General features: G+C 39.6%; 1 protein-coding gene across 2 annotated transcripts in view; it reads right to left on the reverse strand.

The window, feature by feature from the left end:
• The window catches only part of LOC106079957 (thrombospondin-type laminin G domain and EAR repeat-containing protein-like), a 117,750-nt gene that overhangs the window by 57,402 nt on the left and 44,567 nt on the right, over nucleotides 1-15,781 (reverse strand). For both annotated transcript variants that reach the window (XM_056014210.1, XM_056014209.1), the window contains exon 5: nucleotides 8,536-8,679. In XM_056014210.1, coding sequence (XP_055870185.1) covers nucleotides 8,536-8,679 — 144 coding nt within the window. The remainder of the gene's footprint in view (nucleotides 1-8,535; nucleotides 8,680-15,781) is intronic.

A 15,781-nucleotide genomic window follows, 5' to 3' on the forward strand; every position in this document is an offset into this window, starting at 1 on the left:
GTCAATACGGATGGCTGCGCGCTGGACTGTCAAACCCTGCCCGCTCCCATCCCTCTTCGTCCTGCGGGAGGTTTGGACTAAGAAGTTAAATCTAAAAGGAACATCCGAAACATGTAAAACATTTTACAAGCAAACATTTTACAAACACTAAATAGCAGTGCCGGACTTAACCATTGGGACCAAGAAGTCACGGAAAGAGAACAAGTAATCTACTATGTATATTTACAGGTCACTAAATAGCAGGGCAGGACTTAACCATTGTAGGACCCTATGCGAAACGGATTATGCGGGGCCAAGTTTAGGTAGGGAAGCGAACAAGAAGTAAAATTTAAGAGTTTGCATTAGAAAATAAATTCGTCTTTGCTTTTTATTCATTCTTTACTACGTACAGAATTACTTTATGAGCCTTGCGTGTAGCAAAGTCATACAGTATATCATAATAATTTTGATTCCTACATAGATCACAATCAATAGCAAGAATTACCAAATGTTTAAATCTATCTTTCAAAATTTTTGGTCTCAAGTAATTCTTCATTAGTTTGAGGCGCGAGAAGATTCTTACACCAGATTACACAATTACAGGACAGAAGGCTCAAAAGTAAAGTAGCAATCATACATAAAACACTGAACCATAATCTTCAAATACAAAAACAAAATTTAATAAAATACTCTGAAAGACACAAAGATAAAGGCACATTCCTCGTCCCATATGCTAGGATAAATTTGTACAAATACTCCTTCTTCCCTAGTGCTATTAGAGCATGGAATGGGTTGCCTGAGCTAGCCAGGAAAACCAGTGACTTGGCAGAATTTAAGTCATTGGTTAATATGCATGACTAAATGCATGACGCGTAGGACGTAATCATCTTCTTTTTTGAAGTAACGTCTGTATTATATAAGATAAGATAAGATTATGCTTATGCTGTTTTTATTTATCGAGCGTTGGATTGGTGTTTTCATTTTTGAGTGACACCCCAAAATGACAACTTTTGTCTATATATTTTCGTATATTTTAAGGACTTTTTCGTATATTTTGCAATTTCGGGAGATTTCCTGGAGCTCCTGCTAAATCGACAGGAAGGCGCGGGAAATCTGTTTTAAGTTATAAAATGATTTAATTTAATAATTTATACACCTTGAATTAGCGCGGGTCCTATGAAAGTGCGGGGCCCACTGCGGTCCCATAGGTTGCAGTGGCCTAAGGCCGGGTCAGCAAAATAGCGGGGTATGCTACGCCGCCGGTTGACTAGTTAAATATTTTATTTCAATAACTACAGACATTATCTCTGGTTCACCCATGGAAAAATCCGATAGGGTTACTCTATAATAATTTGTCCAGCTCCTACTACAATAAACTACAAGTTTTATAATGGCATATAGTGTTTGATAGTGGGAGAGTGATTAGTGATGGCTTTAGCTTCCAACTAGAAATGAACTAGTAACTAGCTATGCTACGTTTGACAAACCGTTTTAGCTCACTCAAGGTATCACTCAGGTTTAAGCATTTAATTAATTTATTTACACGCTATTAATCATCAATTTTGCTTCATTAGCCAATCAAGCGCTAAAAACACCACCCCTCCAATCCAACCCCACCCCTTTGGCATCGATGTCACATTTTACTATCCCCACCTTGACACGTGCCACACTAGACTCTTGGTGAGAGTACGCTCCCCTTGACCTATCTTGGCAAACATCCGTCGACCCCTCCCCTTTGGGGCGCGGCTGGTCATTTCAAAGAGCCCATTCGACTCAACACATCGGGCGGCGATCTCCCCAATCGTCTAGCATTAGCCATTATCAAGGTATAATATCCCTTGATCTGGCCGAGCTCTGATAATCCCCCCCTTCATATCCTCTGACCACCTGGGCAAATTTCCTGGACTTTCAACTCGCGCCTTCGCGCAATGTCTATCTCCCGGAAACTTTCGTCACGGTCGAACGGGGAACTCTTTGTAAAAAGACGCCAGATAATCTGGCCACATTCGCGGCCACACCCTCCCCCTCTCCACGTGTATATGGACAAAAATTTTACCGTCCGATCTCATTCTTGCTGGAGAGCTGACAGGGAGCGCATCTATCTCTTGCTTGAGTTCTGGACTATTTTCATTCCCTTATTTCACTTTGGATTTGTGGTATGTAACTTAGTAAAGTGCTTGAGAACCATTTTACTAAGTAATGTATATATATATATATATATATATATATATATATATATATATATATATAGTCATCTGGACTAGAATTTATTAACCATTCTCACCACATGTATTTAGCTCTGTAACTATTATTAATTTATCGCTGATAAATTATCGCTCATCATGAGCCCTTTGTATATGATTACTGATTAATTCCTTAATTAATTTATCATATTTCTGTAAGCATATCATTTTACTAGCTATTTATGTACTACATTTACCGGCCATGTTGGGCGACACATACTACGTTAGTAAATCATGTTTGAGGGGGATGCACAGTGGAAAAACAGTCATTTTTGTCACAAATATCGATTATCAACAATTGTTCGTTTTTAATAGTTTAAAATGTGTAGTTTACGATTTTGCTATCAGAATATTATAAAAAATATGTTTTATACATTAATTTTGTATTTTAAAAGTATATTGTAAACAAAATTTAGATATTTTTGTAAGAAATCAACATTTTGTAACCTAAAATTGATACACTAATTTACGGGCTCATTCCGTATAAATGGTATCGATACGAAGTTCTACTTTTCTTGTTCCCATTGTGTACCTGGTGTCTCATTCTATAAATAAATCGTACTGTAAATAAACTTTCAAAATACGTCACTACCTCGTTTTTTCCCTTCATCTTCATGTAGCCATATTTGCGCATGCGCACTGAATACGCAACACTGGTAACTGTACATACACGCATGCGCACTGAAAAAAGCTACATGGCAACAAAGTTTGCACGCATGCGCACATGACTTGAACAGGCGTACATTAGTCAACATTGGGAAGTCCATCATTACTTTTGTATTCAAGTCGAATATTAAAACTCAGAAATCCCTAGAACAGTTTTATGTTTGAAAGAAAGAAACGCCATTCTAAGTCTATATGGATGACACGCATTTAAGACAATGCACAATTAGATAGGTAAGTCTAGATCTAGAGTTTGTATTGGTTTTTTTTAATAGACCAGCGTGTGTTGAATAATCAAAGGCTCAGTCTAAGAATTATTAGAATAGAATAGACATCTAAAAGGCAAAGAGTTTGACAGAGACTATACTAATAGACAACGTGTTGTGTTGATCAATAAACCACATCTATATCTAGACATAACAGGTTGCAATTTTGTAGATCTATTCTTTGTTTAGGCCTAGTCGCTATACTTAGTCTTAGTAAGGTAGAATAGAGCTAGCTAGAATATAGAGTAATCTAGACTTAGATCTAGATTTAGAGTATGTCTTATGTTGTACTGACTTGAACTTTTTTGTTTGTTTAGTATCCTACATTTACTTGCTATATCTCTATTATAGATCTAAACTTTTCTAATTTGATTATTATTACAATACATAGTTCTTATAATGCATTCTATAGACTTGTAAAAATTTCAACATACATAAATAGATTTTTAAAAGGCCTATTTAGATCTAGAATATAGATGTTTACTTTCAGACTATTAAATCATTATTTCTTTTATTAACATTTTGTATTTCTTTTTGTTGTCTGCAGCCCTTTTTTGAATACAACTAGATCAACAACTTCTGAAGCTCCAATAATACTACCTGCTAGTGCTGCTGAAAGAAAACCTTTACAGCCTTTACTACAGTCATTCTAATGTTGACAACATCAATTAGATCTGAAGATGCCTGAAGATTTCCTGTACACTATGATAAACACAATGCAGTTGTCTACAATGATCTCCATGTTTGTTGTCTACATTGTTTCAACAAGAATCTGTCTAGATTACACATTGTCATGGGCTTATGAAGCCGAAAATGTAAAATAAAACCCTATTATTTTTATGCTCTGCGGCAAAAATGCTTCTAATATTCAAAAGATAAAGATGGCTGCATTGGGTTCATTTTTTTACATGATAAGTTCTGACCTGGATCACAATCAAAGGTTTTGTCCAGATGACACTACATCTTGTTATCACTTCAAAATATTCTCTAGTTTGGAGATTTCGTCCCAGCGTTGTTTACTTATGTGAAAGCATGGGCGAGTATCAGTCGTTGATCTGCCCTTTCCCTTTCATCTCATTTTCTAAGCGATGTATGTACCTGATATTCACCGTGACTGGTGAACATCACTTGTATTACTTTATCATATATCATTTATTACTGTTTGTTAATTCCCTTTATGGGAGTCCCCCATTATTATTGTTATCTCCTTTGGTGGGATGCAATATTTATTTGTTAGTTCCCTTTTCTATTTATGAAACTAGTTTATAGTTTCTCTACATCATTCTTAAAATGTCCTTCACGGAAAGGCATCTACATCCCAGTGATGTCATTTAGGCTAACCGACTTATACATCATGTCGTTGCAGCTTTTATTTATAGGCAACCTCCACTAGGCGTCCTATCAACCTAACGCTTGTACCAGATTTGTTGGCACCAGATCTGCAGATACCAGCCCTACTTATCCTTCAAGTGTCCAAGCAACAAAGCTAGCCACAGAATCTTCACTGGCTTGCTGAATGGTAGACGCAGCTTAGCTCTGCAGCCTTACATCGTTGGACTTCACATGGAGCCTGGATCCACCACGCCAGCCCACCAGCAGACAGCGTCAGTACCAGCCACACCCGTCTCATCAGTACAGCACCGGATCTAAAGCTAAGCAACCAGGCTAATGACACTCAAACCACTTGGTTCTCGAATCTTATGATGATAGACTTATACATGTAAATACGCTAGATCCCATCCTAGCAACTGTACAGCATTTCATCTTTTAATTATCTTCGTTTGTATAATAAACTGTACATAAGTTTACATTTTATTATTTGTTGCCTGCATTATAACGCTGTGCCTGTAGATTATGTGTGCAAGTGTTAGTCTCAAATCATAAAATCCCCTAGACACCCAAAACGGCCAAATATTAATCCACCTTGTCACACTACGTTACAAAAAAAAAACAACAACATTTGTATAACGATTTTATCTCACGTTATTTCAAGGATTGATGTCATTGTTTTCAAACTTTCCATTTTTTAAATAATAACCTAGAAATGTGTGTTGCTTTTTGTAAGGGATAAATTGTGGACAGAGTTTGCCTATCGGACTCTTCAGAAAGTACTTCATCCTAAAGGGTTACTGGAGAAGTGGGAATGGGCCAGAGGAGAGTCCGTCCCAATGAAATATAGTCTAAAAATCTTCACAATTTAGAATTTCACAAATTTATTCTATTCTATGTAAAACCTATATTACTCGCTATTTAAATCTCCTGCATTGATGTGCGGCTTGTCAGATCATTTTCTCGTACACTTTGAAATGCGCCTATCAAATGCAAAAAAAGCCAAACAAAAACGTAACTTCCCGTAAACTTAAAGCCATAGATATTGCCTCCTTCAAAATGGACGTGACCTTTTTGCTGTTGCAACAGAGCAACACAGACGTTCTCAGCAATTACAATTCTTGCTTGAAAAAGTTGCTGGACAGCCATACACCTCTTGTCACTCGTACAGTCTCAGTTAGGCCATCTGCACCCTGGATGACGGAAGACATAAAGACTGCCAAACTTATTCGCCGATGTGCCGAACGTACATTTCAAAAGACAGGTCTGACGATACATCGACAAATATACATACTAGAAAAAACAAGGTTAACCGTATGATTAGAGACGCAAAAGCTAGTAACGAACGTTTGCCGTCATCTATCGCAGTATCTGAACTCCCTGATTCATTCCATTAATAGATTCTTCATTTGCAAGATTGAGAAAATCAGAAATGACATGCCATCCCTCTCAACACAGCTTGACCATTCTCCAATTTTTCAAAATTCTCCTTTTTGCGAGTTTCAGCGTGTATCTGAAGATTCGGTCAAAAGTACTATTTTAAAGATGCCAAATAAGTCATGTGACCTTGATCCCATTCCAACCTCCTTGCTCCTTGAATGTTTAGATGAGCTTGTACCCACAATGACTAACATTGTGAACTCTTCACTGACTTTAGGCATTGTACCACAGAAATTTAAGCATGCACTTGTTGTAACAAACCGCTGTGAGCCCACAACCGTTTGTGTGTGTGTAGCAGAACAACCGCAGTCCACTACCATGGCCTTAGTTATTGTGGAAAGTTTTAAGTTTGTTTAATGTTATTTTTTTTTTGAGATCTAATGCAATTATTTATGTTTTTAATATATTTTAATTAGTTGAATTAGATTTATTTTATTAATGGAAGGGGAAATAAGTATTTTGTTTGTGCTTCAATGTTTATTTTGTTGTCACGTGACCAGGGGACCATTTGGGGAAAGGGGCAGTTGGCGCGGCCTACGTCATCACTGGTCAGATACCGATGATGCATGTAGACGTAACCACTGAGGTTATGCATCACTGATGATGCAAGGGGACGTAACCACTGTGTTGCGGTGTAGTCCACGTGGGAGGGTTTTTGCGCTGGAAACGAACGCACAGTGAGCGTGGGTTTTGTAGAGCGGACGGTCGTATTTCCAGCTCCTGCTTGTCTTCCTAAAATTGCACGAGAAAACTATAGCAGAATCTAACGTTCATAGTCATTAGAGATCTGAGTTTAGTCACCAGTTGTTGATGTACCTGTATGTAAATGTTTTATTTGGAAGATTCTATACTGGATGTAAATAAAGTTATACGCCTACGTTTTTCTAACTATATTCCGGTGTTTAATTTGATATGTTAATTATATAGACAAACACCAAATCGCGACAGGGCTAAAGCCACCAAAGTTCCAGCGTCAACAGTCGGGCCTCCAGAATCACCCTAGACCACGACCAGTTAAAGCAGGCGCCAGCACACTGCTAGCGTCTTGTGACACTTGTCAGGCCCTTATTAAAGAAATCCAGTCTTGACCAGGAATGTTTTAAAAAACTATCGCCCGGTATCAAATCTTCCTTTCCTGTCAAAGCTTCTGGAGCGCATCGTGTTAGCGCAAATTCTTTCTCATCTTGAACAGTACTATCTCTTGGAAGAATTTCAATCTGCATATAGGAAGTGCCGTAGCACAGAGACAGCAGTGGTCAGGGTACTAAACGACTTACTTCACTATTTACTTTCCATGCTGGACTTGTCCGCAGCCTTTGATACGCTAGACCATGAAATTATGATGGCCAGATTCTCTGCAACTTTTGGTTTAACAGGAGTCGTCCTAAAGTGGCTTGGATCCTACCTGACGGAACGCACCAAAAGTGTCGTTGTTAGCGGGACAGAATCAACAAGCTTACTTTTGAAGTACGGAGTACCCCAAGGATCAGTTCTAGGCCCAGTACTGTTCACTATGTATACATATCCACTCAGCGGTGTCATACGGCCAACCGGCATCTTATACCATTTCTTTGCCGATGACTCACAGTTATACGATTCTTCAGTACCCTCAGAGGTGTCGCATCTGGCAGAGAAAATCGGTGGTACCGTTGCAAGGGTGAGCGATTAGATGTTTGAAAATAAACTCAAGATGAACGAAGACAAGACAGAAATAATTAAGATTGGCACTAGGAACAATGTCTCAAAAGTTGAAAGCACAGATTCTCTCTTTATCACGAACTGCCATGTTCCTTTAGTCCATGTAGTGCGGAATCTTGGAGTTTTCTTCAACTCAACACTATCTTTCGACCCACACATAAGTTAGCTCTGCAAAGGTCTTTATCTGCAGCTGCGCAGATTAGGCCAGATCCGACCATATTTAACAACGGAGTCAACAAAAACGCTAGCTGTGGCATTCATACTCTCCCGCCTTGACTACTGCAACACCATGCTAGCAGGTATACCTGATGACAAAATAGCCAAGTTGCAACGTATACAGAACAACGCCGCCCGAATAGTCCTTAAAAAAAACTAGACAAGATTCTGCTACTACGCTCTTGCGCACGCTCCATTGGCTTCCCGTGAAAGCGAGAATCGATTACAGGGTCGCCACACTTTGTCATCAGTGTATATATATAAACGAGATGCCCTTGTACCTTAGCGAACTGATTACTACATATGTCCCCCAGAGAGCCCTGCGCTCAATGGACTCAACGCTTTTAGTAGTGCCACGTTTCTCCCTCAAAAGCTACGGTCTTCGGGCTTTTTCAGTTCACGGACCAAAGGTTTGGAACTCACTCCCCATTGATCTCAGACAGACAACATGCTACACCACTTTTAAGAAGAACATTAAGACCTATCTGTTTAAATTTTATTAAGATTAACTGTCATTTTAGCTGTCGTGTTTGTGTTTGTAATGTTATTACAGCGCCTTGAGCCTACATTTTGTTTGTTAACAGCGCTTTATAAATAAAATTATTATTATTATTATTATTATAGACTTGCCTAAATAAACCAATCAATGGTATTCAATATAAAAATTCTCACTAAGAAAGAACTCAACAAATATGACTCACTTTGCTTATGCTGAACATCTCTCCACAATCCGTTAACACAAACTTTGAGTAGCTCCGAATGTACATCATAGGCTAACTGTCCAACATCAGACCAGGTACAAAGAGGGTCACTGCCACTCAAGCTCAAGGAAATAAGATTGAAACCTTTAATATTGAGATAGATAGAGGAGATTAATTTGATACAATATTTACAGTACAATTGTAAACAATTGTGAGGGTTACTGCATAAATTTAATATTAAGAGTTGCAGTATTTATATTAAACAAAACATTGAGAGTTGTTAAGTTATTTTATACCCCAAAATATTGAGGGAGATTCAGCTATTTTCAATCATATATATATATATATATATATATATATATATATATATATATATATATATATAGCTGACACTAGTTTCCGTAGCTTGTTTGGACAGCCGATTCTCTCTAATATGGCAAACAAACCGGTTCTGCTGACAAGGTCAAACGCCTTGGTCAAGTCAATAAAAGCTATAAAAGGGGCTGCCTTTGTTCTTTGGTTTTCTCCTGTAGCTGTCGCAGGGAGAAGATCATATCTGTTGTGGATCTACCGGCCCTAAAGCCACACTGCAATTCTGGGTAAACTCGTTCTGCCAAGATCTGTAGTCGCTTCAGTACTACTCTGGCATAAGCCTTCCCAACTATGCTAAGAAGTGAAATGCCCCTATAGCTGTTACAATCCGTGCGGTCACCCTTATTTTTGTAAATCGTTACTATGTTGGCATCCTTCAATTCTTGGGGGACTATTCCTTGCTCCCAGCATAAACTTAGCAGTTCGTGGAGTGGCTTGATTAGGGCATGCTTTCCAGCCTGAATGACTTCAGCAGGAATACCATCTCCTCCGGGTGCTTTCCCGTGTGCAAGCATGTCAATGGCTGTGCTCAGTTCCTTTATAGAAGGTGTTTCGTCTAATTCGCTCAAAACTGAAAGTGGTGGGAAGTTAGACAAAGCAGTTGTCAAGATGGCATTTTCAATCTGGTAAAGTTCTGCATAGTGTTCTACCCATCGTTCCATTTGCAGTGCACGATCAGTGTGAAGAACCGTTTTAGCTCACTCAAGATATCACTCAGGTCTAAGCATTTAATTAATTTATTTACTCGCTTTTAATCATCAATTTTATTAATTTAGCCAATCAAGCGATAAAAACGCAGCCACCACCCCTCCAATCCAACCCCACCCTTTGGCACCGATGTCACATTTTACAATCCCTAATCATCACCGTGACCGGAACAGCACGAGTGATCACAGGCCCAATCGACAGCAGCAGGATCCACGTACTGTGTCAGCCATGACTGAGCTCCCTGAACCCTCTTTGCATAATCAGCCATCGCCTCTTGATGAGGAAGAGGAGGACTATTACGTCATATCAGCGCTGACCGTGGCCCCTGAACCCACTGCTTGTGGCCTTACCCAACCGATACCGCCTCACCCCACCGTATCACCTCCTGGGGTAGAGACTATTCTGATTAACGGATCTCCTGTCCAGGCACTATTCGATTCCGGATGTGAGGTGAGCTCTGTCATCAGCAAAGCACTGGTCGACCCATCGGATCTCACTGGTGGATCAGTGACGGTCCAATCTCTAGACCGTGGCATTCCTCCGAAGGCTTATCCTGTCGCTAGGGTCCACGTAGAATGCAAGTATGTACATGGCACCATTGATGCAGTAGTCATGGACTCGCCAGTGTACGACTTCGTTCTAGGCTCCAGGTACATACCTCTAGGAGTTGTCAATAAACCATACTTCTCTCTACCGGTCGGTAGAATGACAAAGCAGAAACGTGGCAGCAACCAGCCGGTGGGAAGCCCTGGTCGCCACTCTAACCAACCCTTCACTGGCTCCTCAGCCAAGCTCAAGCCGCTCCACCCAGGAAGTCACGAGGTAAGCGTAATAACTACACTCGTGAGGGTTCGTTTAACCAATGCTCTTCAGCAATAAAACCGTTCCACCCTGGCACTGGCACTGTTAGGAAGTCACGAGGTAAGCGAAATACCTACACTCGTGAGAATTCTTTTAACACACGCTCTTCAGCTATCAAACCACTCATCCCTGGTACTGATCCTGCCAGAAAGTCACAGAGGAAAGTGAACTTTCACTCTCGTGAAAGTGGGCCTCATTATAGCTCCACACCCACTATAAGGCCACTCTTCCCTGACATTGACCGTGTCTGGAAAATTAGAGGTAAGCAGATTAATCGCACTCACGAAGAAACGCCTCACTATGGCTTTAGAGATAAGCCCCGTCCAACATACACACATCGGGCACTCCGCCATAACACCCATCCCACTTACTGGTCTGCCCCAAGAAGGAGATGTACCCAATCCCATTTACCCGGCCTATTTCTCCAGGTTTCCAGAATTGTCCCTTCCACGTGGCAATCCGCCTGCGTACAGAACATAGGCGACAGCGGACCCTTAGGACGGACACCCCTCTGGACCTTGGCAACCTCTTAACTACTGGGAAAATTTTCTTAAATGCTACGACCGACAGTAGACGAAACTTGAGCGATATCAACGTTAGCACTTCGCGCGGTGTCTATCTCCCGGAAACGCCGTCACGGTCGAGCGAGGATCTCTTTGTCAAAGACGCCAGATAGTCTAGACCACCTTTGCACTTATCGCCCGCCACTCACCCCCCCTTTCTATCCACGTGTATATGGACAAACTTTATCGTACGATCTCATTCACGCTGGAGAGCCCACAGGGAGCACATCTATCTCTTGCTTGAGCTCTAGACTATTTTCATTCCCTTATTTCACTTTTGATTGGTGCTTTTATCTATAGGCAACACCCGCCTGAAATCTTAGCAACCTAAAGCTGATAACAGATTTGCTGACACCAGATCTGCAGACATCAGTCCTACTCATCCTTCAAGAGTCCAAGTAACAACGCTAGCCACAGACTCGTCACTGGCTTGACTGATTGGTAGACGCAGCTTAGCTCTGCAACCATACAAGTTGGACTGCAACCGGAGCCTGGATACTCTACGCCAGCCCACCAGCAGACAGCATCAGTACTAGCCACACCCGTCTCACCAGTGCAGCACCGGACCTAAAGCTAAGCAACCAGCCTAATGACACTCAGACCACTTGGTTCTGATATCTGATGATGATAGTCTCCTACGTGTAAATACGCTAGATCTCATTCTAGCAACTGTACAGCATTTTACCTTTTAATTATCCTTTGTATAATAAACTGTACATAATTTTACATCTAAATATAGTATTTGTTGCCTGCATTATAACGCTGTGCTTGTAGTTTATATGTGCAAGTAAGGATTCTCAAACTATAAAATCCCCTAGACACCCAAAACGGCCAAATCTTTAATCCGACTTGTCACAATCAGTGATGATTGAGACATCTTTTGACTTAAGTGGGGCACACTTGCTGGTGTGAGGTCCAAAGGCTTTTTTCATGCCCTCGTATAGTCCTCTGATGTTACCACAGTCGGCACAAGCTTGGATGTTTTCACATAGGTCCTGCCAGTATTTGTTTGCTCACTCTCTTGCTATTCTTTGGGCATCGTTTCGAGTAGATCTGAGAGCTTGTAAGTTGCTAGGGGTGGGCTCCTTCTTGTAGTTTAGCATGGCTACTCTCTTGCTTTTAGCAGGGCACCGTACAGTTTGACAGCTCCGCCTCTAGGCCATTCTCTATCAAGAGTGGAGTAAAACAAGGAAGTGTTCTGGCTCCAACACTATTCGTCATCTTCTTTTCAGTTGTACTCACCAGCGCATTCAAATCCCTGGAAGATGGAGTATATATCCACAGTAGATCCGATGGAAAGCTATTTAATGTGGCACGCCTTAAAGCCAAAACGAAGAGACGGCGTATCTTGATTAGAGAACTGCTGTTCGCAGACGATGCCGCGCTATTATCTCATTTACAAGAAGGATTACAGAGGCTTGTGAATGCACTGGCAGCTGCTTGTCAAGAGTTTGGCCTCACAATTAGCCTCTCCAAGACTGAAATCATGGCACAAGATGTTGCAGAAATACCAGTGACATTGGAAATCACACACTTACGGTGGTGCAGGAATTCACATACTTGGGAACAACAATAGCCAGCAACCTAAACTTAGACACTGAGGTGACCAAAAGAATAGGGATGGCTTCCGCAGCAATGGCAAAACTCTCTAAGCGTGTGTGGGAAAATACCAAATTGAACAAGGGCAACAAAAATCCTTTGTCTACAATGTCTGCATTCTGAGCACACTTCTCTATGGCAGTGAGAGCTGGGCAACTTACATGCGTCAAGAGCACAGATTAAATAGCTTCCACCTACGCTGCCTGCGACTCATAATGTGCATCTCGTGGAGGGATCGTGTCACCAACCAGGAAGTTTTGACACGGGCCAACATACACAGCATCTTTGCTCTCCTTCAACAGAGAAGACTACGCTGGCTCGGTCATGTCACTCGCATGCCAGATGGAAGAATCCCTAAAGACATCCTGTACGCTGAGCTAGCAGAGGGAGCCAGACCCAAGGGCCGCCCAAGACTATCTTACAGAGATGTCTGCAAGCGAGACATGAGAGCCATGGGCATCGACCAAAGTATGTGGGAGGAGATAGCCCAAGACCGGACAGCATGGAGACAGAATTTACGTGCTGGTACGAACTTTGCTGAATGCCAAAGAAATGAAGCTGCATCGGTCAAGAGAAAGAAAAAGAAAGCTGCCCTGTCAGTGAGTCCTAGGACAGATGAATATAGATGCTCGAACTGTGGCAAACTCTGCCGATCCAGAATTGGCTTGATCAGCCACTCCATATTCTGCCCCGTCTCAAGACGTAACCAAAGCCAGTGACTCATCTGGGCGCAACCATTGTCTTACGAGACAGAAGGAGCCATATATATATATATATATAATATATATATATATATATATATATATATATATATATATATATATATATATATATATATATATATATATATATATATATATTGTAATAACATAAGTGAGGCAACTCAACGAGACATAAATGTGTATTTAAACGACATCACAGGTACACAAAACAACATCTATCTTAGGCACAATCTCTCCATATTGGCTTTCTACTTGGGCGGAAATCGTTTGTCTCCTAATGTCAACATCCTTTTCTAGTCTGGTTACTAGAAATGCGCATGTCTGCACTAGCCTGGATGGCGGTGCGCATGACAGAGTCATAACAATATATATATAAATATAAACATGTTCCTCATTCACTCACTGATGTTCTCACTTGCGGTAGACGAAACAATTGGAACATTTAACCTGCTATTACTTTCCTTGCGTCTATACCAACTAAGACATTTTAACGATCGAAACAGCAGAGTTTCAAATAACAAAATTCGCAGTTTCGACCCAAAATTCTTTGGTATAAACGACATAGCATAAAGTCCAAAATTATACCTACTTCGTTTTTAAGCACTACTGAATCTCGTGTGTGTGTGTGTGTGTGTAGGTTTGAACAGCATTGCTTGTTGCGCATCATGCTTTTGTCGACATTATGTAAAAGCAATTATTTTTTTTGTCACGAATTCGACATTGATTGATGTAATAAAATAACTCTAATAAAAGAACAATATCTTAGCATTATTCAACAAGAATACAGAAAACAGTGAAGGGGAACAAATAGGTGTCACATGACTGAATGTTGAAGTATTATGAACACACACAATAGACATGACCTTCTGGACACACGCAGAACATAGACAACTCAGTTAAACTACAATCATCCGGACTAGAAGTATAGGAGCATAAACATGGAAATAATAGTAAATGAACAATGATTAATTCCTGAGTATCCCTACAAAATACCGTTACAATGTTAGACTCATATAGACTTATATATTATATCTAGACTGGAAACCGGAAATAAATTCTTATCCACGACTGATCAATTCACAGATCTATACATATATAGATTTTATGTACGTAAACTCTTTTTTTCAGGCTCTAAGGGGAGTCGCCCCAATCAATTTTTTCTGTCTTAGATAAGTTATGATCTTTAGTTTTCAAAGTTAAGAAATAATGCAAAATCATTTCTCGGATATTCACGCAAATATATGAAACAACGCCATTTCCTGTTTCTTTCCATTGAGATAATATTTAAAAAATCCTAGATGGAAATAATTCATGTTGATTTAAATCATCTTATGTACATTTAAATAGATTGATTACATAGATCTTTCTATATTATGTATCTAAAAATTGCAAAATAATAATTATGAGACTAGTGTACTCTTATTTTTGATGTTCAATTACTAGATCTAGATCTAAAAATTAAATTATATGGTACTAGTGATGGGGACTAAACTAACTTTTAAAAGTTAAACTAAAACTAGTTTTCAACTAAAATAAAGTAGTTAAACTATTAGTTTATCATGAACTACAAAAGACAGTTAAACTAAACTAAAGAAAGTTAATTAAACAATAACAAACTATTCATAACCCTTTTTTTTGGGGGGGAAGGGGCGGAGTTGAACTAGACCTATATAGATATAATCATCCGACTGTATGCCTACGGTTCGATCTTTTAACATTCTAGTAATATTTACCTATAATAAAATCAGTAATAAAGAATATCTTTCTTACATAAACATTAATGCACAGTAAAATACAATTAAAATGTCTAAATAAATATGTGTATTTGTATTTTTGTCTTGAATTAAAACGTTTAGAAAAGAATGGTACCTTTTTTTTAAAAAAATATATTAACTGGAAAATCTAGCTTAAAATCTCATTAAATAACATAGATTTAGAATTTCAAATTTAGATCTAATAACCAAAGAAATAGAAACGAAACCGTTGGAGTTTTAAAAACATTGGACCTGTATAACTATTTTATAGTGTAAAATACATGCTTGACTAACCATGCCGTTAAACGCGCAAGGGAAAAACATCAGGGTGGTCTTGTCATTATGGACTGCACACTCAGTACACTATATAGGCCTACACGTGTTACAATCAGTCGGACACACCGTCTATTACTTTCAGGGTAAGGAGGGTATGTTTCACTAGCCGCGCCAATGTGTTATTTTCTTGTCTGACCACTCCACATTAAGCAAACACTATTGCATAACGCGTAATGAAAAAATTGCAGGTTAGTCTCGTAGTATCATCGACTACACACGTACGTCGTACAGTACACTAGGCCTACATGTTTATGTCTAGCTGACCAGGTTGTTTAAACCATTTGGATACAGTCTATTTACTTAATGGTCAGAGGGTGTGGATTAATTTTTT

Source organism: Biomphalaria glabrata, chromosome 16, assembly GCF_947242115.1.
Source record: "Biomphalaria glabrata chromosome 16, xgBioGlab47.1, whole genome shotgun sequence".
NCBI lineage: Eukaryota > Metazoa > Mollusca > Gastropoda > Planorbidae > Biomphalaria > Biomphalaria glabrata.